Genomic DNA, 22,781 nt, shown 5'->3' with positions numbered 1-22,781 from the left:
TTTCTCTAAAGCATTTTTATTGCTGCTGGTGGTGGGAGGGAACGTGGGGCACAGTGGAGGCGGGGGTGGGGGTGGGGGTGTTAGAGCCCCCTCCTGGGGTGCAGCCGCCCTCCTGGCATTCAGTAGAATTTTTCTTTAATTGCCTTCTTTGCTGATTGGAATTTTTCCTCAATCCAGGACCTGTAGGGAGAGACGGGGTGGGGGTGGGGTGGGGGTGGAGGAGGGTGGGGAGAGGAGAGAGGAGGAGATGTCACTGTTTTGCCTCCTGGATGTCTCCCCCCCCCATGAGGAAGAGCCCTGGGCTGAGTGGCCCAATTTCTGTGCCTCAGTTTCCCAGCTGCACCAGAGCTCTTTAAAGTCAGAGCACTTAGCCTCAGCCTGGCTTTCAGGGCCTGCCGTCTCTTGATTCTTGCATGTGTCCTGACCCGGGATCGAACCCCCCTCGGCGTACCCTGAGGACGAAGTTCTACCAGCCGAGCTACCCAACCAGGGGCCGGACCTCAATTGAAAGTGTTCTCTCTTCCGAGAAGGCCCAGCCCCCCAGTCGGCAAAAGCCCCCCCAGCCTTTGATTGTTTGCACACACCCCGTTTCCGTCCTCAGTGCCGGCCGTGTCTGCGCGGATTCTGGGAATTCACCGATTTCATGTTTGTTCCCCAGCCCGCAGCCCGCCCCCAGAAGGTCAGAGCTCCGAGGGCTGGGACTTTGCCTCGTTGCTCACTATTACTCCCCACGCTGCAATAGTTCCTGGCGCTTAGCTGCTGCTCAACAGACATTTGTTCAGGAATAAGTGATTCTCACCAAAACCCCTCTGTGAGGGCTCCCGTGGCCTTCCCCTCAGAACCACCCATTTCACAGATGAGAAAACTGAGGCTTGTGCTCACACAGTGAGTCTCTGCCAACCTGTGGTCCCAGATCCGTCCAACCCCCCAAGCTTGGATCCTTCACCACCACCCAGCACCCTCTCTCCAGTCCGGCTGGCGGGGAGAGTCAGGAAACCTGCCCCCCATGTCTGAGCACCCTGAGGTCCAGCTGTGTGACCGCAGGGATCTCGTCGCTTTTCCCAGTCTGTTCATGGATCCCCCCGCCCGCCCGCCCCCGGGGAAGGGTCCTCACCAGGCCTTCGTGCCTTTGATTTTTTCAAAGGCTGCCGTGACCTTCTCCTCCACCGTCTTCCCAAACGTCCTCAGGTCTTCCTGGATGCTGGAGTCGGCCTGGGCCGGAGCTGGGCCTGCCGGGAGAGAGGGTGAGCTTCCAGGGACAGAAAGAGAGACCCGTGGGTGTGGTTCTTGGGGATCGTGGGGTTAGGATGGGCGGGGAGGGTCCTGGAGGGACCAGCTGGCGTTCGAGCTGCGGAGGACGGACGCCTGCTGAGAGGACCCCCGAGGACCCACCTGGCCGGGTGGTAGTGGGGTGATCGGTGGGCAGTTGGGGAACCAGGGCTCCAGAGGGGCCCCAGAGCTCTCAAGGGTCCTCTAATCCTGGATCCCAGGCCCTTGGCAGCTTCGTGCTCCCCAATCCCAATCCCAAGCCCCGGATTCTCCCACTTTTACCTTCCAAAACCATCAGCAGAGCCACCGCCAGGACCGAGAGCGACAGGAGGAGCTTCATGGCTGGGCCGGAGGGCACACTGGAGGGAGAGGTGGGTGATCAGTGGCGCCCCTCCCCCTCCCCCCAGGTTCTCCCCCCCTTTCCTGGTGCCCTTGGTGTGTGGAGGGTCTCTCTGGGGCACCGAGCACCAACCTGATGCAGTTGCTGGGCTGCAAGGGTAGCAGGTCCCAGGCTGGCCTGGCCTTTATGGTCCGGGGAGGGGGCGGGGCAGCGGCTCTCCCTCCCCCTGGGCCTCCCCTGGAGCCCGCCCCCCTGTGCCAACACCTTGTTCTGTACACCCCTTGCACCCCTGGCTGGTGGGGATGGGTGCCGGGTGGGACACGGGCAAGTCCCTCAGCCCGAAGCCTCCTGCTGCGCACTTCCCTCCAGATCTCCCTGAGTGTGGGGACCTCAGGGGCTTCCGGCCCCTCCCCTCCTGCTTCACCCCGCCTGCCAGCCTCAGAGGGCCCCCCAGTAACTGCTACTGAGTCACCCCACTCACCCAGGATGCTCTCCCTCCCATCGCCTCCCTCTTCGGAGCCTCTTCAGCTCAAACAACTCTTGCTCTATGTCTGCGGGGTCCACCCACACCCCCTCCATTCACACGAGCCCGGTGGCTCCCAACCTCTCTTTGGCCATACCCCACCGAAGCACCCTAAAATCCTGATGCCCCCTGTGACATATCCTTTTTCTGTTTTTTCCTAGCATGAAACATTTTTACTTTATGAAGTTCAGTATTCTGGTGTATATATCGATATAAGCAAAACCACCTTTCCATATACTTATTATTATTCAAAAATTGAGCTCCTGTCGAAACCGGTTTGGCTCAGTGGATAGAGCATCGGCCTGCAGACTAAAAGGTCCCGGGTTCGATTCCGGTCAAGGGCATGTACCTTGGTTGCGGGCACATCCCCAGCAAGGGGTGTGCAAGAGGCAGCTGGTCGATGATTCTCTCTCCTCGATGTTTCTAACTCTCTATCCCTCTCTCTTCCTCTCTGTAAAAAAATCAATAAATATATATTAAAAAAAAAAAAGGTGAGCTCTATTCTCAGGGAGGGAGCCTAAAAGGCCATGAACTTGGTCTAAACAAGCTTCCAAGAACATGGCATCCATGAAAAGAGAAAAATGAAAGAACGAAAGGACAGTTGAAGGACTGAGGAAGACGTCACAAACAGTTGTTTTAAAAAAATAATAATATGAAGGGATATGAAAAAATAGCAAAGTTTCAAAACATATAACAGAGAACTGAACTGCATAAATATGTCACGATATATACTTATACACCGTACACGAGGCCCCTCGCACCGTAAGAAATGCAAGGAGCTCACTGTTAAGAACTCGTCCTCAGCCGAGACCAGTTTGGCTCAATGGATAGAGCGTCGGCTTGGGGACTGAGGGGTCCCGGGTTCGATTCCGGTCAAGGGCATGTACCTTGGTTGCGGGCATATCCCCAGTAGGGGGTGTGCGAGAGGCAGCTGATCGATGACTCTCTCTCATTGATGTTTCTAACTCTCTATCTCTCTCCCTTCCTCTCTGTACAAAATCAATAAAATATATTTAAAAAAAAAAAAACAAAACTCGTCCTCAAATCGCCTCCCCTGGGGGGCGTGAGGGAACCACTGCACCAGCCCTTCAAGCTCCCCAGCGCCTGGCATCTGACACAGCTCAGGCCTCCCTGGGGTCCCAACTCCACAGTCCCCAGCCCCGCTCTTGGGGCGGGGCCTGCTCAGTCTCTCTAACTGGCAGCCCCTCCGCCAGGCTCCCGGCCTCCATCACCCCGCCAGCGCCACGCCTCCCGGGGCCCCTGGAAACACTCCACTGCTCTTCTTCACCCTCGAGGGCCCTCCTGGCCCCAAGCCCCGCTGCCCCCGCCCCCACCCCAGCTCTACACCTGCCCCCCACGGCTGGAGTCCAGTGCTGCCTCCCTTCTCAGCCGCCTTTGACCGTCCGTGACCCCTGGCAGCTCAGGGGAGGGTGGCCCCGGGCCCCAGACTCTAGGTTGGCTGGCCTTGTGCCCCCACAACCACGTGTCAGCCCGGAGGGGGCGGTGAGGGGGATGGTTGTGAAAGGGACGCAGAGCCGGATCCTGGCAAGATTGCAACACGCCTCTGGCCAGCTCAGCAGCTTCCCGCCTGTCAGCCCCCGCCGAGCCGTTCTCCAAGTCAGTTCTTTCCTCGTGGGCCAGCGTCCCCGGACACCCACCCGCTGCCTGCCCTCCGGTCCGGCCCCGCGAGAGAAAGCTCTGCGTCTTCAGTCTCCTCCTCACCCCGACTACAGGGACATCCGCTTACAGTGGGGAAACTGAGGCTCAGCCAAGAGCACTCAGAGGCGCAGTGAGGGGCTGAGTGTGGGGTGCTCTTTGACCCCCCCTTCCCAGACTCCAAGCTGTCTCTCCAGATCCTCGCTGGGGTCAGGACCCCCCACTGCTCAGTGCCCGAAGCACCCTTTGCCAGCCCTTGTCCCACCTCGTTTTTAAACTTTTTAATTTATTTTTAAATTATATATATATATATATATATATATATATATATATATATATATATATATATATTATTGATTTCGGAGAGGAAGGGAGAGATAGAAACATCAATGAGAGAGAATCATTGATCGACCGCCTCCTGTACACCCCTACTAGGGATTGAGACCACAACCCGGGCATGTGCCTTTGAGGGGAATGGAACCCGGGACCCTTCAGTCTGCAGGCCGACGCTCTATCTGCTGAGCCAAACTGGCTAGGGGTTAGTTTTTATTGATTTTAGAGAGGGAGGGAGAGGGATAGAGACAGAAACATATCAGCTACCCCCCGCCAGTGATGGAGCCCGCCCTGATCAGGAATGGATTCAGGACTCTCCATTCCTAGGTCGACACTCACTGAACCGCACTGGCTGGGCCGTCCCACCTCCTAGAACTGCCTGGGGCTGCAGTGAGTGGGAGCCCTCCCTGCTCAGGTGTGTTCATGCATGGGAACTCAAAATTCCTCTCTTCAGATGGGAGACTGACGTGTCCTCCCGCACTGCCTCCTGGGGAAACGGACGCTCTGAGAGGGTTTGGCCCAGCTCCAGGCTTGGCTGGGAGGAGGCCCCGGCCTCCCAGCCCACTGCCCCTTCCCCTCCTCCATCAGCCCTGGGTGCGTGGACAGGCAGGCCCGCCGTGAACACAGCTCGGGCCCTGGCCTGGCCTCTGTGGTGGAGCCGGCTCCCGCTCTGGAGCCGGGCGTGGGAGAGGAGAGCCCCCGCGGCTCCAGCTCACCTCCAGCCCCGGGGCCACGGGCTGTGCAGACCCTCCCGGGACCCCTCCCTCCTCCTCCAGCCAGGACCCCGCAGCCGGAGGGAAGGAATGAGATGAGGGCTGGGGGCTGGGGACAGGAAGCACAGCTCAGAGTGAGGGACTCGTGAACCAGAGGGAAGGAGAGGGGCAGAGGGCTGGAGTGAAACAGAATGGTGGAGCAAAGAGCCTCACGGGGGAAGATGGGGGAGGGAGGAGCTGGGCTGGGGCAAGAGAAACAGGTGGGGAGAGAAAATAGAGCTGGAGGGACACAGGAAGCTGGAAAATGAGGCCTCTCAGTGCACAGGGGCCAGGAGGGGCCAGGAGGGGCCAGGAGGGGCCAGGAGGGGCCAGGAGGGGCCAGGAGGCAGAACCAGGTGAGGCTGGCTGGAGAAGGGGAGAGACAATGAGGGGGGTAAAGATGGCTTAATAGTAAGGTGATCAGACGTCCCAATTTTTTTTTTTTAAAGAGGATTTCTTTATTTCTGTTCTTTTCTTTTTAAAATATATTTTATTGATTTTTTACAGAGAGGAAGGGAGAGGAAGAGAAAGCCAGAAACATCAATGAGAGACAAACATCAACCAGCTGCCTCCTGCACACCCCCTACCGGCGATGTGCCCACAGACAATGTACATGCCCTTGACCGGAATCGAACCTGGGACCCTCAGTCTGCAGACCGATGCTCTATCCACTGGGCCAAACCGGTTTCCGCAGACATCCCGATTCTTTAACAATTTGACCCGCGTCCCGAGGCGTTTTTAAAAAGTCCCGATCGGGATGGTCCCGCCAAGAGCGGGGCGTCGGGTCACCTTATGAACAGAGGCAGTGGTCTCGGGTCTCCTGAGTCCTGGCGGCTCTAGGAAGCAGGTGTGAGGAGGCTGGGCAGACCTGGGCTCAGGGCAGGCTGGACCCCAGGGGAGGGCTTGTTCCAGAACCGTGTCTCAGGGACAGAATGGAAAGGGGCCGAGGAGAGAGAGAGAGGGCGGCAGAGACAGGAAGGGGAAAACCCCAGAGAGGCACAGGAGGACGCAGAGACAGAGCCAAAGCGGAGACAAAGACACGGACAGACACACGTTCAGAGGGGACGGGACCGTGTGTGGGGAAGGAGAAACTGAGGCCGGGGCTGTAAGAAATCACTCAGATGCCTGCAGATGTGAAGCTTGTGAGCCTTTATTAAGCCAGGGCCCCCCAGGGGGGCGGAGGGGGCAGGGACGGGGCCCCCGCGGGCTGGGAGGGGGGCGTGGGGCCCACGGGGCGCGCGGCCGCGCTCAGTGATTCTCCACGGGCAGCGCCGTGGGGCTGGCGCCCAGGGCCGACTGCACCTTCTCCACCAGCCCGGCCCACTGGCGCTGCATGTCTTGCACCAGCGGCTCGAACCAGCCCTTGAGGCGGGCCTGGAAGGCCTCGGCCTGCAGGCGCATCTGGTTGGCCTGCTCCTCCATCTTGGCCTGCAGCCCCTCCATCTGGTCGCGCATGTCGTCGAGGCGGTCGCGGGAGCGGGTGCCCATGGCATCCAGCTTCTCGCGCATCCGCTGGCTCCAGGCCTCCGCGCGCTCCTTCAGCGGCTGGCCCACGGTGAAGGCGCGCTGCTGCAGCGGCAGGAGGTGCTCGCGGAGGACGCCCACCCCGCGCTCCGCGCCCTCGCGCGCCCCGACCCGGTAGAGCGCCAGGCGCTTCTGCAGGTCCTCGGCGTCGCGGAGCAGCCGCTTGCGCAGCTTGCGCATCTGGGAGGTCAGGCGGGACCGCAGCTCGTCGGAGTTCTGGCCCATCATGGTCTTCACCTCGTTGCGGTACTGGGTCAGGCGGGTGTGCACGTCCTGCATGTCCGACTCCAGGCGGGTCTGCGCCGCCTGCAGCTCCTTGGACAGGCGGGCGTGCGTCTCCTGGGTCATGGGGCCCAGCTGCGCCTCCAGCTCCTCCTTGTAGGCCTTCACCTCCCTCATGGTCTCCTCCATCAGCATCCTGCAGGCGGAGAGGGCGCCAGGGGGTGTGTGCGGAGAGAAGAAGGGGAAAGGTGGGTGGGGGAGGGCAAGAAGGGGACAGAGAAAGAGAAAGAGACAGAGACAGAGAGACCCAAAAGAGGGAGAGGCCAAGAGGAGGCGACAGAGGCAGCCAGGAGCAGAGAGGAGCAGACGGGCTAGAATGATGTTGGGCGGCCGGAGGGAACATCAGGGACAGGAAGAGATGAGGAGGATCAGAGAGCCCTCGGCCGAGAGTTCAAAATGGCAAGCGGAAGCAAGCAATGAGCAGACCCCCCCGAAGAGCTCCAGACCGGAACTGCCCGCCAGGAGGGCCGGGGCGGGGGCGGGACACTCACGACAGTTCCTGGGAGACCTGGTTGCTGAGCACCTCCTCCTGCATCTTGTTAGACAGCGTCTGCACCCAGCGCAGGTAGTCCCAGAAGCGGCCCAGCGCCTGCTCCCACGGCTGCGTGGCCTGCCTCAGCTCTGGCTCCGGGGTTGGCCTGACAACCTCCTCCACTTCCGCCCGGCATCCTGCGCGGAGCAAGTGCATGGCCGTCAAAGTCCCCTGCCCTCTTCGCGCACACAGTAGGTGCTTCACAAATGCCCTTGTGCTGCTTTGGAGCACTGATGGGGAGGGAGGGGGGGAAGGACGGCGGGTCTGTTTCCTCACTGGACAAGCATTCACTGCGTGTCTGTGCGTGTGTGCTCCGTGCGGGGTGATGGAGAGCAATCACAGCTGACACGGATGTGGCCCTCACTATCCGCCTGACAACCATGCGCTAGAAGCTGTTAGAGCTCCCATTGTACGGATGGGAACAGTCGAGGCCCTGGGAGAGTAACAGCTGCTCAGAGCCAGCGGATGTCAGAAGAGGGCTCAGACCTGGGCCTCTTCTCAAGAGACCAGCAGAAGGGACAGGGATAGAAGGGAGGGGGGTAGGGGCAGGGAGCCTGAGCAAGCACCATCCCATACCTGCCAGGAGCGTGACCACCAACACAGCCCACAGGACCTTCATCTTCAGTGCCTTCAGTCTGGGGGGACGGAGAAACTGTCAATCAACAGCCAGTGGAGGCTCCTCCCACTTAGAGCCCCACCCCCTGGGTCTTGGACTTTAGGCCTCTAACCCCAGACCCGCATCTTCCTAATCCCATCACAAACGTGCACTACTGTCTGAGGTCCTCATTGTCTTCTCCTATCTCCTCATCCCCCGGCCACTCCGGCCAAAATTCCGTCCTCCTCTCCCAGGGTTCAAATTCCTCCCCTCCCCCCTGAGCTCCATGTGAGCCCAACGGGGCATTCTAAATCCAGGCTCGCATTCCTTGCTCTCCCTTCACATCCTAAACTCCATCTCCACGCCTAAGCGCCATATTAGCTAATATTAGCTAATTAATCATTTAAAAGTCTTCCTTCAGCCAATGCTCTAGCTACCCTGCCACCACCCTGAGCGGAGGTCTGAGGATGAAGGGGATCCCCAGTAGGTGCTCAATAAATGGGTGACAATTTGCGGGCTCTTTCGATGGCTCCTCTGGTTTTTCCACAGGTCGATGCTCCCCTCCCCCCACCCCGCCCCACCTTCTGGCCCTTCTGGCCGATTTGGGATGCCCCTCCCCCACCCCCAGGTCCAGCCCCCCCGCCTCCAGACTCATCCCCAGATCCTGCTTTTTCTGGCTCAGACAGGACGGTCACCTCCTCCTCCCCAGCTTGCTCCCACAGAGGCCCTGAGCTGGTCTCTGTGCCCCCAGTTCTGCTCCTCACCGACTGCTGAGCACCGGGTCCTCCTCCTCCGCTCGGGCTGAGTAGGACTCAGGGATCCCAGACTCCTCCAATTATAGGGCTCCCCCGCCCCGCCCACTCCTCCAGGCCGGGGCAGCTGGGCCAGCCCCTAGTCACGAGGTGGGCTGTTCTCCCCTCCACACGGCGAGGAGGGGGAGGAGGTGGGGCTTGGAGGCTCTGGGACGCCCCCAGCCCCCAGGGGGGGAGTGACATCTCACCCAGAAACTCGGCGCCCTCAGTTCTGTGGGGCGGGGCCGGCGAGGGGAAGTAGCCAGCAGCCGCTGGTGAATAAGGTTTGGGGAGGGGGCTGGGGCTTGGCCTCCGGGCCTGAGGGAGGAGAGCTGGTGGCAGAAGTGAGACGGGAGGGCTGGGGACATGCGGTGCCCCTGCTGAGAAAGGAACCTGGGTCCTATCCGAACTCCCTCTGGCCGTGACCTTGGGCACAGATGAGCCCATTCGGAGTCCAGCACAGGCACTGTGCTGGACTCCAGCCGCCCGAATGTCATGCCTCCGCCGGCCTGGAGCTTTCATGCTGCCGTTCGGGCGGGAGACGCTGGAACCAAACTGCCCAGCCCGAACTGGGCCGCCCCTCGCCAGCTGTGTGCGACCTTGGGCAAATGACCAAGCCTGTCCGAACACCCAGTTTCTGGTCCACGTAACGGGGAACAACTGCACTTACACCATCGTCAGTGACGCAAGAAGCTACATACGTCCTCACGTAACCTCGTCAACAGACGGTCCTTGGAACTGCGGCAGAATGTTTAACAAAGCTCTTTACCGGGGCCAGTTGATAGAAACTTTAGTCCAGTTCCTACAGCATCTCATCAGTATAATAAGGAAATGGCCAGGACGTTGAGTACCCCCGCACTCCGTGTGAAGTACCGAGCACACAGCGGGTCTTATCCCAACCTCACCGCTGCCACGGGCAGCGAGCCCCAGCACTCTCCCCAGCAGCTGTTATTTCAGAGTTAAGACAGATGGTGAGGCCACACAGGGAGAACTGGATTCCACGGGGTCAGGAAGGGGGCCTCGGAGCGGACAGGGAATGGGTGCTGCGGATCTCCAGGCAGTAAAGGTCCATTTCTGCCCAGCGACCTCCCTCCCCAAACCCTAGGTGTGTGGGGGCACAGGGCTTTCAGTTCCCTTAGGGGTCAGGGGTGTTTGCCGGAGCCCTGGGTGGGCCAGCTCATGTCCCCATCAGATACCCGAGGCACAGGCGACCCCACCCCGCCCCCCCTCAACCCCAAACTCCTGCCCTTCTCCCCGTTTTTCCCGTCACCATCCTTATCATGTATCGGATTTGTAAATATTCCTCCCGCTGGATGGGTTCTTTTTCTTGGTGACCTTTAAAGCACAAATATTTTTCCCATTTTGAAGTGCAGTTTCTTTTGTTCTTTGTCAGAGTGATTCTGAAGTGTTTCCAGGTGCCTGCATTCTTCGGGAAGCCTCTCCCTCCCCAGCAGAAAGCCCCGTCTGCCCTTTTTGGAATCTGGAAAGCCCCCCCCAGTTCCAGCTCGCAGCCTCTCGCCCTGACACGACAGCACCGCTCCTGTTGCTTCACCTCCGAAGGCAAAGTCCCCCGCAGCCTCTGGCCCGGCCAAGCGGGAGCCAGTGACCAGACTACACCCTCCGAGGCCGGTGATGACCCAGGAGGCTGTGACCCGGGCCAGGCCCTTCACCGCGCTGGGCTCCCGTTAGCCAGGACTGACTCCCTTTCTGGGTCATCCTCCCATACCCAGCCCCGTGGCGCCCCCCTGTGGCCACCACAGGAAGAGCAGGCCGGATGGAGTGAACGGGTAGAGAGGCAGGAAAGGCAGGTCTCCCGTTTTGGTTTTTTTTTCTCACGTATATTTTTTGTTTTTTGCTTTTTTTCTGTAAAATGTCCCAGTTCTTCCATAACTTATAAACATGATTTATACCGAGGAGTGGATGGGAAAGTGGGTGGGGGCGGACCTGGGGTGGGGAATCTCCTCTTCTTGCTGCCCCCTTGGGGCGGGGCCCCGAGATCTTTGGGGGTGGTGGTGGTGATGCCCCAACACCTCCCTGAGGTTGTCTGGCAGCCTCTGCCCCTGGTGCTCAGAACCTGGCGTACCCCTCGATTCCAGAACCCCTCCCGGGCCCCAGGTCCACAGGGCACACAGCCCCCCGTGCTCCGAATCCTGAAGCGCCCGTGGTTCCGGAATCCCCCCTCAGCTGCTGGGGTGGTGGCCCCCTCCTTTCCGCGGCCCCCCTGACACCAAGGAGGGAGGGAAGGGAGAGGGAGGGGCGCGCAGGTCCCCCCCTGTCGGGGAGGAGCAGGGGAATCTAGGAGGGAGGGAGTGGGAGGCAGAGCCAGGAGGGCTCAGCCGATGGTCAGGCCAAAGCCGCACTGGAACTTGTTCTTGCGGTGATTCAGGAAGGCCCCGAGGGCCAGCGTCAGGGGCAGGGGCGGCAGCTTCTTCTCCAGCGTGGCGCCCACGATCCAGTTGCTGTCCACGGAGCCTGCGGGCAGACAGCGCGCTGAGAGCCTGTGCCGGCCTCACCAGACCCTGCCACTGCGGGCTTCACACCTGTGACCACCTGTTCCCAGAAACCTCTTCCTGCGCCCCAAGTGCTTCCACCTAGACGGAAGCCCTCTGCCACCCCCAGGCTCCCCTGTTCCGTCCCGTCCACACCAGGCCGCGCTCTGCGGACGGGTCTGTTCTCCCCGTGTGATCCCTGAGGACCGGCCGTCCAGCGCCCTGGGCACAGCTGGGCACAGCGGGCGCTCAGTGTCCGCTGAACGGAAGACTGAACGGGCCCAGCCAGGTGTAGCTCAGCGGCTAAGTGCTGACCCAAGAGGTCACTGGTTTGACTCCTGGTCAGGGCACATGCCAGGTTGCGGGCTCAATCCCCAGTGGGGGGTGCGCAGGAGGCAGCTGATTAATGATTCTCTCTCATCATTGTTTCTATCTCTCCCTTCCTCTCTGAAATAAAAAATGTATTTATTAAAAAAAAAAAGACTGCCCATCCCCGGGCTTGCTCACTAGAGCTGGTGATATGCACCTGCCAGTGTCCCCGTGTGGGAGGGAGGCTCACTGGCTTCACGGGCAAACCTGGGACCCCACCCACCTCTGCAAGCGCAGGGCCGAGAGGCCAGAGGCGCAGCAACCCCCGGGCCTCGTCTCTGCTGGCAGCAGCGGCCCTCGGGTGTCTTCACACCCTCCACCAGCACCACTGAGGCCCAAGAGACTTAAACCCGACACCTGGCTGAGGCGGCAGCTGGAGGGGGTCGGGTGGGCAGTGACTACAGCCTCCAGCAGCCTCGTTGTGAAGAGTGGGGTGGCCGGATGTGCTCCAGCTGCCTCCCACTTCCGGAAAAAGGGCAGAGATGGGGGAGGGGTGCTGGCTGAGGGGTAAGGGGGGAATGTAGTAGGGACAAAGCTTAGGCCCAGGTGATTTGGAGGCCCTCAACAGTCCCGGCATGATGCCCTTCACCGTCTCCTTGGCCTACACCCACTCGTGGGGAAACTGAGGCCTGTACCTTTGAAGAGGAGGTTGGCCTTGGGCAAGTCCAGCTGGTACCCGAAGGAGACACTCGTGTCCTGCATCCTTGTGCTGGCCTCAAACTCCACGCCGACCTGCAGCTGGAGGGGCCAGGGCGACAGGGTCAGCACCCCAGACCGGACCCCCAGGCACACCAGCCCCTGGCGGCCCACGCCTGGCAGTGCCCTGGCAGCCGGCCCCGGCCCAGCTCACCTGGTCACTGGCTTTGTGGTAGTACGTTGCGTGCATGCCCGCCTGGCCCAGCGTCACTGTCGCCAACCAGTTGTTCACTGTAAGAGAGCGTGTGGGGTGGGGGTAGGTTACCAAGGAGACACGAGAACCCAGGACCCCTCCCGCAGACCCAGGAGCCCGGGCCCAGACTCACACGTGTACTTCCCGGCCAGAGACATGACGGTGCCCTCCTCCCCAGGCCGCCGGTGGTAGACCAGCTCTCCGCCCAGCGCCAGGCACGGCGTGATGCTCTGGAGGTAATGGGCCACGAGGATGCCTGTGGGGAGACGGCAGGTGTCACTGGGGCGGGCGGTCCGTTTCTGCCCAGCCCGGGTGCTGGCCGGACGCCTGCTCCCGGGGCCTGGAAGGCAGGCCCCTGCCGGAGGCTCAGGGACGCCCCCAGCCCCCCACCTGCTGCTCCGTGGAGCTCACAGGCCGAGTGAGGTCAGCCTCCCAGGCCCCGTGGGAACTCACTGGTCTGCACAACCCCGTACGGCCGCATGCAAGCGCCACCATTTGCAGGGGAGGCCGAGGGAGTGAAGCCCCTCAGCCATGGCCACCAGATGTGTGAGAACACTCTGCTGCCGGGACTGGCAGGAGCGGAGGGTCAGTGAGAGCACACCTCGGGGTGCCAACGGCACTGCAACCCACCACGCAGCTGTACCCGCAGGCGATGGGGTCACTTCTCAGTAAAGTGCCTAGAGGAGTGGGTGTGGTCACTAGGCTGACCCTCTGCCCTCGGCAGCGGGGACCCTAGAAGCCCCCGTAGTGTTAGCCAGCAGATGGCTCTCCGTTGCTGGACTGCATTCCTGATGCCACGGGCCGAGACTCATTCATGCCCGTCTTTAGAGCGGCCCCACACACGTGATCTTATGGGAGGGGAAGACCAGGGGAGACAGGGAGTGACAGAAACAGACAAGACACCGACAGAGGCAGGGAAGCAGAGGGCAAAGAGGGATGGAAGAGTCTCTGCAGAGAAACCCACCAAGTCTGAGCAGAGACAGGCCGTGAAGTCATGTAACCCAACAGGAAACAGGAAGACCCCGTAGGGGAAAGAAAGCAGGGACAGGACAGAGCATGATGCTGCTTCTCAGAGAAAACCAATCAGATACACAGACTCCAACTGGCATGGGAGCGGGGCAGAAATGGGGGGGGGGCCCACGATCAGTGAGTGGGCACGTTTGGGAAGGGGCTGCCAGTGGGGCTAAGGCAGTGGTAGGAAACTGCGGCTCTGCTGACTGAGTTGGCTGACCACTGGGATAGGGGCTTAATCACAAGGAACAGCCTGTTATTATTGGAATGGAGAGTCTAGGTCAGTGGTTGACAAACTCATTAGTCAACAGAGCGACAAACTACGGCTCGCAAGCCACAGTTTGCTGACCACTGGGCTAAGGGAAGCCAAGGGTCCAGGGCCAGGCCCCAGGCGGTGTCTTCTGGGGAGGCTGGGGTCACGGCCGGGCTCACTGAGCCACAACAAGCAGATGATACAGTCAGCCCAGAGCCGGCATTAACATTACCAGCACACCTCTGGCCGGAACATCCTTACTCAGAGGGAAACTGAGGCCAACAGAATGAAGTGACTGGCTAGATCAGGGGTGGAGAACCTTTTAGTGCCAAGGGCCACTGGATATTTATAACATCATTCTCAGGTCACATAAAATTATTAGCTTAGCTGATACCGGTTTGGCTCAGTGGTAGAGCGTCGGTCTGCGGACTGAAAGGTCCCAGATTCGATTCCTGTCAAGGGCATGTACATTGGTTGTGGGCACATCCCCGGTAGGGGGTGTGCAAGAGGCAGCTGGTCAATGTTTCTCTCTCATTGACGTTTCTAGCTCTCTATCTCTCTCCCTTCCTCTCTGTAAAAAATCAATAAAATATATATTTTTTAAAAATTATTAGCTTAAAATTTGGCCTGGTGCCCAGCCAGGGTGGCTCAGTGGTTGAGCACTGACCTATAAATCAGGAGATCAGTTTGATTCCTGGTCAGGGCACATGCCCGATTTGGGGCCTCAGTCCTGAGAGGGGGCCTGCAGGAGGCAGCCGATCAATGATTTTCTCTTATCACTGAGGTTTCTCCCTTTCCCTCTCTGAAATCAACAAAAAGGTATTTAAAAATAATTAGCCTGCTATATTTGGTTAAACACTGAACTCACCCCTTGCCTTGGCAGGGCCAGACCAAATGATTCTTGGGCCTCATATGGCCCACGGGCTGGACACCCCACACCTGTGGCCTTGAGTAACAGAGGGGCCTAAAACTCACTGGCCTCTCAGGTCTGCCGACTGCTGGGACTGAGGGCTGTGTGACCCTGAACCTCTCTCCAGCTCTCCCTCCTCCCATCTCCTGGGTCTGCCTTGTCCCTCGATGCCCAGCTCCACCCTCCTCCCTGGCCTGCCTGAGCCTCACCCTCTCCCAGCAACTCAGAGGGGTCCTGCTAAAGCACCAACTCCACCCGTCCTCCCCTGCTCAGAGCCTGTGCGGCTCCCATGCGGCTCGGCCCCACCTTCCAAACAGCCACTTTCTCCTCACACAGCCGGGCACACGTGCACCAGCTCACCTGGACGCGATGCATGCTGCAGGGCCTACAGCAGCCGCGAGGAACCCAGCGAGCCCAAAACCCGCGAGGAGGGAAAGTGGGTCAGGTTTGTGAGACCAAAGAGCAGGCCTCTGGCAAGGGCAGAGCTGCCAACCTGGGAGAGGAGTCCCGGCTCCTGATCCACCTCCCAAACCTGCTGGGCCGGGGCAGGCGCAGGCTCCCACCCCCGGACCTTGGCCCTGCGCGGTGGGGCCACGCCAGGACTCCTGGGGAGTCCCTGGGGCGGGACCTGAAGGGAAGGTGGTTCTCGGCGGCCCCCGCCGGACAGGACTTCTCTCTGCACCGCCTGCCCCCACGAGCAGAGCCCGCTCCAGAGCACTACCCTTCCCCTCCCCCTCCCTCGCTCGGACAGACAGGGCCGTCAGGGGAGCGGTCTGTCCCTCCAGGTGAGACAGCTGGCGCCTGTCCCAAGTTCTCACCGCGACCTGAGCTTTCCTGAGCAGGATTCTCCAACAGCAGCAGCCACTGGGATCATCTGCTTAAAGGCCAATGTCTCTCCCTCTGGCCCAGGGCCCTGCGAGGGCAGGGGGGAGGGGGTGTGTGTGTCTCAGCCCCTGCTGCTCCCACACACTAGGTGCTTCGCATGACACAGAAGCTCCTGAGGAGCCGAGGCCCTGGGGAGGGAACCAGGTAAGAACCCGGGCCTCTGAATGAGGCCGTGATTCACGTTCCAGCTCCTCGGAGTCCAGGCAATTCGATTTCACTCAGGCCCGTTTGCTCATCAGTGAAATGGGGGCCATAAAAACAGACACCCCAAAAAACAACAGACACCTCCCCAAAAAACAACAGACACCTCCGCCCTCCGCCCGTTGTGGGGCGGCACCGAGACAGAGCGAGCCCTGCCCACCCCCTGGCCGGAGCTTAGCGCTGAAGATGTGCTCCAGCTCTCCTTCAGTGAGAGGTGGTCAAATGAGGAAACAGGCTCAGCCCAAGCCGTGGGTGGTAAGTCACTCCTGTGCTCAGCAGTGACCTGGACCAGTAGGTCCTGTTTTTATTAGTCTGAGGGGGAGGGGAGGGGCTGGGAGGCCAGTGCTGGGAGGGTGTGCGGGGGAAGGAGGTGCTGGTACCAGAGGGAAGAGCATGGACTCCGGAGTCCGACCTGCTCCGCCCTCTGGGAACCGCCCCCCCCTCTGGGCCTCGGTGAGACGGGGACAGCGGCAGCACCGACCCCACGGCCGCCCAGAGGATCCGGGAGCTATAGCCTTCCTGCTGCTCCCAGGCCTGGAACTGACCGCAGGGGAAATGCACGTGGCATGCTCAGGGCTCGACAGAGGCTGAGGGAACGGAGGGACCTGCCATCACGCCGCTCACTCCTCTGCTCAGCGCTTCCTGGGCACCTGTTCTGGCCCCAGCACCGTCCCCGGCGCCGGCACACCAGCCAAGTTCCTGACATCCTAGCACAGGAGATAGACAGGCAATAAAGACTGAGACAGCCCTAGCTGGCTTGGCTCAGTGGATAGAGCGTCAGCCTGTGGACTGAAAGGTCCTGGGTTCGATTCCGGCCGAGGGCACATGCCCGGGTTGCAGGCTGGATTCCCAGAGTGGGGCGTGCAGGAGGCAGCCGATCCATGATTCCCTCTCATCATTCATTGGTGTTTCTATTTCTCTCTCCCTTTCCCTTCCTCTCTGAAATCAGTAAAAATATGTTTAAAAAAAGAAAAAAAAAAAGAGTGAGACAATTCAGAGGGAAGTGCCATAGAGACTATGGGACAGGGTGAGGCAACACTACAGACATAGGTACACTCTAGTCACAGGTCTGTTGCTGAGGGTGGTGCGTGCCCAGAGACGTACTCGGCCATGTCAGAGCCAGAGAAAGCCCCGGCCGGTGTGGCTTGGTGGCTGGATGCTGACCTATGAACCAGGAGGTCACGGCACATGCCCGGGTTGTGGGCTCAATTCCCAGTTGGGGGCGTGCAGAAGGCAGCTGATCAATGATTCTCTCATCATGGATGCCTCTCTCTCCCCCTTCCTCTCTGAAATCAGTAAGAAGTGTGTACATGTGTAAGGTCCTGGGGTAGAAAGAACAGTGATTCCAGGGAGTGTCAGAAAGACTCACATGGCCCAGCTGCAGGGGGGGTGATGCCATCAGAGGTCAGAGGGACAGAAAACGTTTCTTCCTGCCCACGGCCCCGCATTCCGCCCACGGAGGAAGCTTCATGTCAGGGGCCTCTCATGCCCAGCTGCCCAGCTCCCGAATGGCCTCCCCGCCCTTTCCCGCTGCTCCCATCTCCTGCCGGGAGCTTCTCCGTCTGGAAGCTCAGAGGCGATGCCTCCTCTGAGGCTCCCGGCGCCGCCTTCATAAAAGCCCTCAGGACTCCCTGCCCCGCAGCCCACTGTCATGACCCATCAAAGGCAGGAATCACCAACTCCGTCCTTCCAGCTGTTCAAGCCCAAAACTCGGGCGTCGTCTGGATCCTCTTCTATCTCCCATGCCCAACCCACTGCAAACTCCGGCGCCTCCACATTGAAAGCACACCCGGACTTGACCACTTCTCACCCCTCCATGCCCCTGCAGCGAGCGGTCCCTTCCTACCTGTCCCTCACCGTCAGCCCAAGGGTCCTGTTACAGTGTTTCCCCGAAAATAAGACCTAGCGCATGGAAAGATAAGACATCCCCTGAAAATAAGACCTAGTGCAACTTTGGGAGAAAAAATTAATATAAGACATTGTCTTCTTTTCGGGGAAACAGGGTAGAAGCCAAGTCACATCCTGTCTTACCAAGCGCCTCCGGTAGCCAAACTTTCACACAGCCTTGTGTGATCTGGTCCCCGGGCCCCTAACCCTCACACTCACCCTCCTCCTCCATCCACGGCAGCCATTCTCCTCTGTGTTCCAGGCAAAAATCCTGCCTCAGTGCCTTTGCACTTGCTGTTTCCTCTGGCTGAAAAGCCCCTTTCCACATAACTGCTTGGAAGCCTTGTGCCTGCCTGCCCTCAGTCTTTGTTCAAATACCATCTATGTAATGTGGCCTTCTCTGAGGACTCCATCCAACCCTCCTGAGACCCGAATCTTTCTGTTCGTCTCCATCACCTGACATCACTCTGTATGGACTGCTGTGCCTGGGGGTGCCTCCCCTAAGACGGGAGCTCCCACAGGCAGAATTAACTCTCCTCTGTTCAGCATCTTATCCTCTGTGCCTAGAACACACGCACACGATCAATGTATACCCACTAGATAAACGTAAAGAAGCCAAAGGCAGACGCCCAGAGACAAAAAACAACCCACACAAAAGCCCGGCTGGAGGTTCAGTGGTTAGAACGCCAGCCCTCAGATCGAAGGTTCTATTCCCAGTCAAGGACATATCCCCGAGTTGCAGGTTCGATCCCCGGCCTTGTTGGCAACCAATCAATGTGTCTCTCTAACACGGATGTTCCTTGTTCTCTTTCCCGTTCCCCCTCCCTAAAGATCAACGGGAAAAATATCCTCGTTTAACAACAGAACATCCACCCACCCATACCCACACCCACACCCACACCCACACCCACACCACGGAGAAGCTGGAAGGGAGACAGAGCCCAGTGGTTCCTGCCCCCACCAACCCCAACCAGGCATTCCCTCGCCCGTCTCCACATTTCAGACGGTCTCCTTCCCAACTGCAGGTGGAGCCTGCCGCCTGGGAGCCGCTCTGCGCCTCACACACCACAGGCCCCACGAGTTAATGACAGCAGCCATTCCTCGGGATCCAGATCACATGCCTGACCCTCCGAAGCATTTCACACACATGAACCTACGTGACCTACTCAATGGCCCCTGAGGCAGCCCATTTTATGGGCAAGACAACTGAGGCCCAGCGGTGCTGGAAGCTTCCTCCCAGGGCAATGAGGCCAGCGCAGAGCTGGCTTTGACTCTCTTCCTCTCCCACGATGCTGTGCTGCAAAACCCCTCCTGCCCATGCCCATCTCTCAGAGGGTGGAAAGGAGGCACAGAGGAGGGGACGGACTTGGACTTGGTAAAGCCGGGACCAGGTTATGACCCCTCCCGCCCGCCTCTTACCTGAACCCACCAGGACGTCTGGGTTCCCGAGGGTGACGGCTGCGGTGAAGTCGGAACCCCGGTACTCCCCATCCACCTGCCAGTTCACAAACTTGGACTGCTGGGTCTGTGGGGAGGAAGGGAGCGTGAGGGCAGCCTGGCGCTCAGGGTGGCTGGGGGAGCAGGTGACCCGACTCCCACTCACCTGGATGGCCATCTTGGACCTGAGGCCGGGGCCCAGCTGGTGAATGACCTGAGCGTTGAGGCTGCCACTGTTGTCCATGTCGCCCACCAACACGGGGAATGCCTGTGAGGCAGAGGGGAAGGTCAGAGGTTAAAGGTCAGAAGCCTAGCATTATGGAAGAGCATAAGTGATGGGCCCAGGTGAAAAGCTCAGACTCAGAAAGCCTCAGTTGGAAGGCCCCCCGCTGGGCTCCCACAGCCTTTGGGTTCCATTTCAGCCCTGCCCACCTTGGACTGCTCCTCCCCCGGAGCAGACCGCCCCCTGTTCACTAGACTGTGAGCCCCACACTGTCTGTCACTGCTGTGTCCCCTGCAGAGAGCTGGACACAGAATGGAGGAATAACGAAGGTTTGCTGACTAAGTGCGTTTATTGAATGGAACCAGTTAACGAATTCAGTCTCCTAACTCCACCTGATCCTGCCCCAGTCTCCTTCCAGGCCCCCAGTTTTGCCCCCACTCCCCTAAACTAGCCTCTGCACGCCATCCCGAAAGACACTTCTAAAGCATAAACCTGACCATGACCTTCCCCAGTTCAAATCTCTCCATAGCTCTCTAGTGCCCCCTAGAGAAAGTCCAAATGCCTAGTTTGGCATTCAAAGCCTCATGCAACACAGGACTGGGCAGAGAGCAGGGGTTCAGGATGAAGGACCCCTATTCCAATGCACCTCGGAGAGAGACAGTCCCCTCACAGCACCCTCCGCGGCTCTGGCTTCTCCCTGACACAGCCTTCTGGCGTTCGGCTACATACTCGTTAGAATGACACAATGAATGAGATGACAAGAACCTCACCTCTGTGGGACTCAGCTGCTTTGTCCCCACGTACGTTACCCCGAAATGGTAGTTGGACTCCCCGATTGTGCTGAGGGCTACTGTGTGGTTCACCTGAGAGAAGAGGGAGGGCTGTGGGGATGAAGCTGTAGGCCACCCCCCCATCATCCCAGCGGAGCCCACCTCCGGCACAGCGCCCCTCCAGCCTGGGATGGGGGACATTTGCCTGTTGGGCTTCCCAATCCAGGAGGAAAAGACCAGCATCTCTTGGCTGGGAGCCTGGAGCTAAGACTCAGAGGTGTGGCTGGACTAGATTAGAGATTTGGAGAAAGAATGCGCTGGGGGGTGGACTACATACCTGGCATTTCATTCTACCTGGATGCTATGGGGGAAGGGGTATCTCTGAATTCTGGGTCCCTAAACACCGCCACTGAGAAGTCAGCCTGGCACTGTCTCTGGGTCTTTTCAAGTACCAAGGAGCCCAGCCCTGGGGGAGGAGCAAGGGGGTTGTATGCCAAGGTGCAGGGGGTGGCTGGATGGCTCACCTGGAAATGGTTACTCAACCCTTTGTTGACTGTGAGCTTGACACCTTCCATCTGAATAGGAAACAGCTCTGAAGAAGAGAAATATTGTCACCCACACCCACACCCACCTCTCATCTCAGCTCTCCCGTCTCCAAGGAACCACAGCACAATGGTCCCACAAAGTATCCAACCAGTAAAACGGCAGGATGGCCTGATGGACGGGGCCAAGACCAGGGCCTCTGCCTGCGTCCAAATCCGACCACTGTGTGCCTTTGGTAAGTTTCTTTATCCTTGTCAAACCTGTCATCTGCCAGATGACACTCACCACGTGGGAACATTGCAAAGACTTAACGAGTGAACATGCATTGAATGCCAGGGCAGAACGCGGTAAGTCTCCATCGTTTCTGCTACCGCGATTATCCCAAGCCAGAATCCAGAAGCTTTGGGGGCTCCGTCCCCACCAGACCCTCGCTGACACTGTGACCTTGGGCCTCAGTTTCTTTGCGGATCGCACGAGGAGGCCGGCTAGGCCGATCCCTGGGGCTCCTAAGGCTTTTCTCCGCTCCTATGCCATTGCACTCCAAGGTTCCACCATTTGATCCCATCGTTCCAAGCCCCAAGTCCAATGTTCCACCACTCGATCCCAACGTCAACTCCCAACGCTGTTAAATAATTCCGGAAGCCGGTGCCAGTTCCCAAGGTTGCCTCAATGTACTCCCCCCCTGTCTCCCGAGGTACAGGCCATCACGCACCCGCCGGGTCCCTCGCCCCTCACCCTTGCACTTCCGGTGGCACTCCTCGAACGTGCCGGGGTTGGGGAGGCAGCCGCAGGCCCCATCGTCCGCGGTCCCTGCAGGCGTCCCGGGGGTCCGTTCGGAACCTCGACCCGCGCCGGCCCCAGCACCCAGGCCGCCCCCGAGCGGCGGCAGCGTGAAGCCCGGAGAAGAGGGGGGAGGCGGCGGCAGACCCACGAGGGCGGGTGCGGGCGGCGGCGGTGGCCCTGCGGGCGGCGAGCTAGCGGCCAACACGTTCCCCATGGTCGCCTGCAAGGGAAAAGGTCAGAGGGCGGAGGTCAGGGCCCGTGGCCCCGGGCCCAGTCCCCAGCCAATCCTCGCCCTGCTCTGGGGCCCGGTTCTCACTGGCGGCGGCGCCTGTTCCCGGCCTGGGCTCCGCTCCTACCCCGTGCGCCACGCGCAACCGAACCCACTGCCGCCGCCGCCGCCACCGTCGCCCCGCCCCGCCCTGCCTATTGGTTGAACATGCCCTGGGTTCCGCCCACCAGCTTCAGGGTCTGGCCCTGCTATTGGAACCACGGATGAGAACCCACCCATTTCTTCGAAACGCCCTTTTTTATTGGCTCCCACTCGCAAGCAGGTTATAGCACACCTGCCCGCCCTTCCCATTGACTTGTGAAGCCCGTGCCTATTGGTGTGCTACGCCGCGGGTTTCGGCGCTCCTTTACCATTGGTTTGTGCTGAGCACTTTGCAACGCCCCCTGACTCGTCGCCTCCGCCCCTCTTCGGAAGGCACGCCTCTTTCCACTGCGCCCGGCGGAGAAGTTGCCTTGATAATTGGCCGGCTTTGGCCCTTATAGCATTATGATTGGCTTCGGCAGGCACAGGTCCCGCCCTTGTGACATAATCAGACTGGTGCGCTCATTGGCTAACGTGCAGGGTCGAGGGACACGGGTAAAGGTGCGTTGCGCGGCAGAGGCTGCTAGGCAGCAAGGTCAGGCCTCGCGTCCCATCAGGCACCGCGGCAGAGGGGCAGGCCCCAGTCCGGAGTCAGCGACCGAGAACCGGAAGTCTGGATTTTCCCACAGTGCATCGGGAGAATTCTAACCGGCTGTGTGAACCTTCGCCGGCTTCTTGTTACCCACAATGCTTTCCCTGTTTAACGCGACAGTTGCCGTAGACCCACCGATCTCTCGTTACCCATCATGCCTTCTGTCCCCCCTCCCTTTCCCCCCCGGACCTGCGTCACTGCGGCTTCTATCTTTGGCCCATTCATTTCTGTCCCATTACCCAGCATGCCCCCGTCCCATTCATTTGTTTCACTGCCTGTACTACCTTTAGCACATTTCTGTCTGTGCACTTCCGACGTCCTTCTAGCCCTTCTTAAATTAACCATCATGTTTTGGCTCTATTATCTAGCATGCCTGCGGCCCCTATTTTTCCATTTATTCATCTGTCTGCCTTTGGTTCATTCATCCAGATCTATTACCCATCATGACCTCTTATTACATTATTCATAATTTTGACTTTGGTCTATTCTTGCCATTTATCCATTAAACCGAGTCCCTCATACTTAATTACTACCATTTATATCTCTGTTCCGTTTATTTCTGCCATTAGACT

The 22,781-nt window shown here is 59.4% G+C and overlaps 3 protein-coding genes across 3 annotated transcripts; all 3 read right to left on the bottom strand.

The window, feature by feature from the left end:
* APOC1 (apolipoprotein C1) lies at window positions 1–1,763 on the bottom strand. The gene is made up of 3 exons (XM_084860796.1): window positions 1,552–1,763; window positions 1,115–1,229; window positions 1–180 (listed from the first exon to the last, which is right to left on the bottom strand). The coding sequence occupies exons 1-3, from the start codon at window positions 1,607–1,609 to the stop codon at window positions 120–122; spliced, it is 234 nt and encodes a 77-aa protein (XP_084716922.1). The 5' UTR covers window positions 1,610–1,763; the 3' UTR covers window positions 1–119.
* A 4,244-nt stretch (window positions 1,764–6,007) lies between these two features.
* APOE (apolipoprotein E) lies at window positions 6,008–9,951 on the bottom strand. Its single transcript, XM_084860798.1, has 4 exons — window positions 8,571–9,951; window positions 7,788–7,846; window positions 7,171–7,348; window positions 6,008–6,815 (listed from the first exon to the last, which is right to left on the bottom strand). The coding sequence occupies exons 2-4, from the start codon at window positions 7,828–7,830 to the stop codon at window positions 6,122–6,124; spliced, it is 915 nt and encodes a 304-aa protein (XP_084716924.1). The 5' UTR covers window positions 7,831–7,846; window positions 8,571–9,951; the 3' UTR covers window positions 6,008–6,121.
* Window positions 9,952–10,402: 451 nt separating this feature from the next.
* TOMM40 (translocase of outer mitochondrial membrane 40) lies at window positions 10,403–21,668 on the bottom strand. Its single transcript, XM_084860771.1, has 10 exons — window positions 21,564–21,668; window positions 21,200–21,467; window positions 20,446–20,513; window positions 19,922–20,014; window positions 19,095–19,196; window positions 18,911–19,016; window positions 12,478–12,600; window positions 12,306–12,382; window positions 12,091–12,193; window positions 10,403–11,069 (listed from the first exon to the last, which is right to left on the bottom strand). Exons 2-10 carry the CDS (start codon window positions 21,459–21,461, stop codon window positions 10,930–10,932), a joined length of 1,074 nt encoding a protein of 357 aa, XP_084716897.1. The 5' UTR covers window positions 21,462–21,467; window positions 21,564–21,668; the 3' UTR covers window positions 10,403–10,929.
* Between the last annotated feature and the right edge of the window lie 1,113 nt (window positions 21,669–22,781).

Source organism: Pipistrellus hanaki (assembly GCF_964339955.1).
Source record: "Pipistrellus hanaki genome assembly, chromosome: 15".
NCBI lineage: Eukaryota > Metazoa > Chordata > Mammalia > Chiroptera > Vespertilionidae > Pipistrellus > Pipistrellus hanaki.
This window is presented reverse-complemented; position numbering and strand designations above follow the sequence as displayed.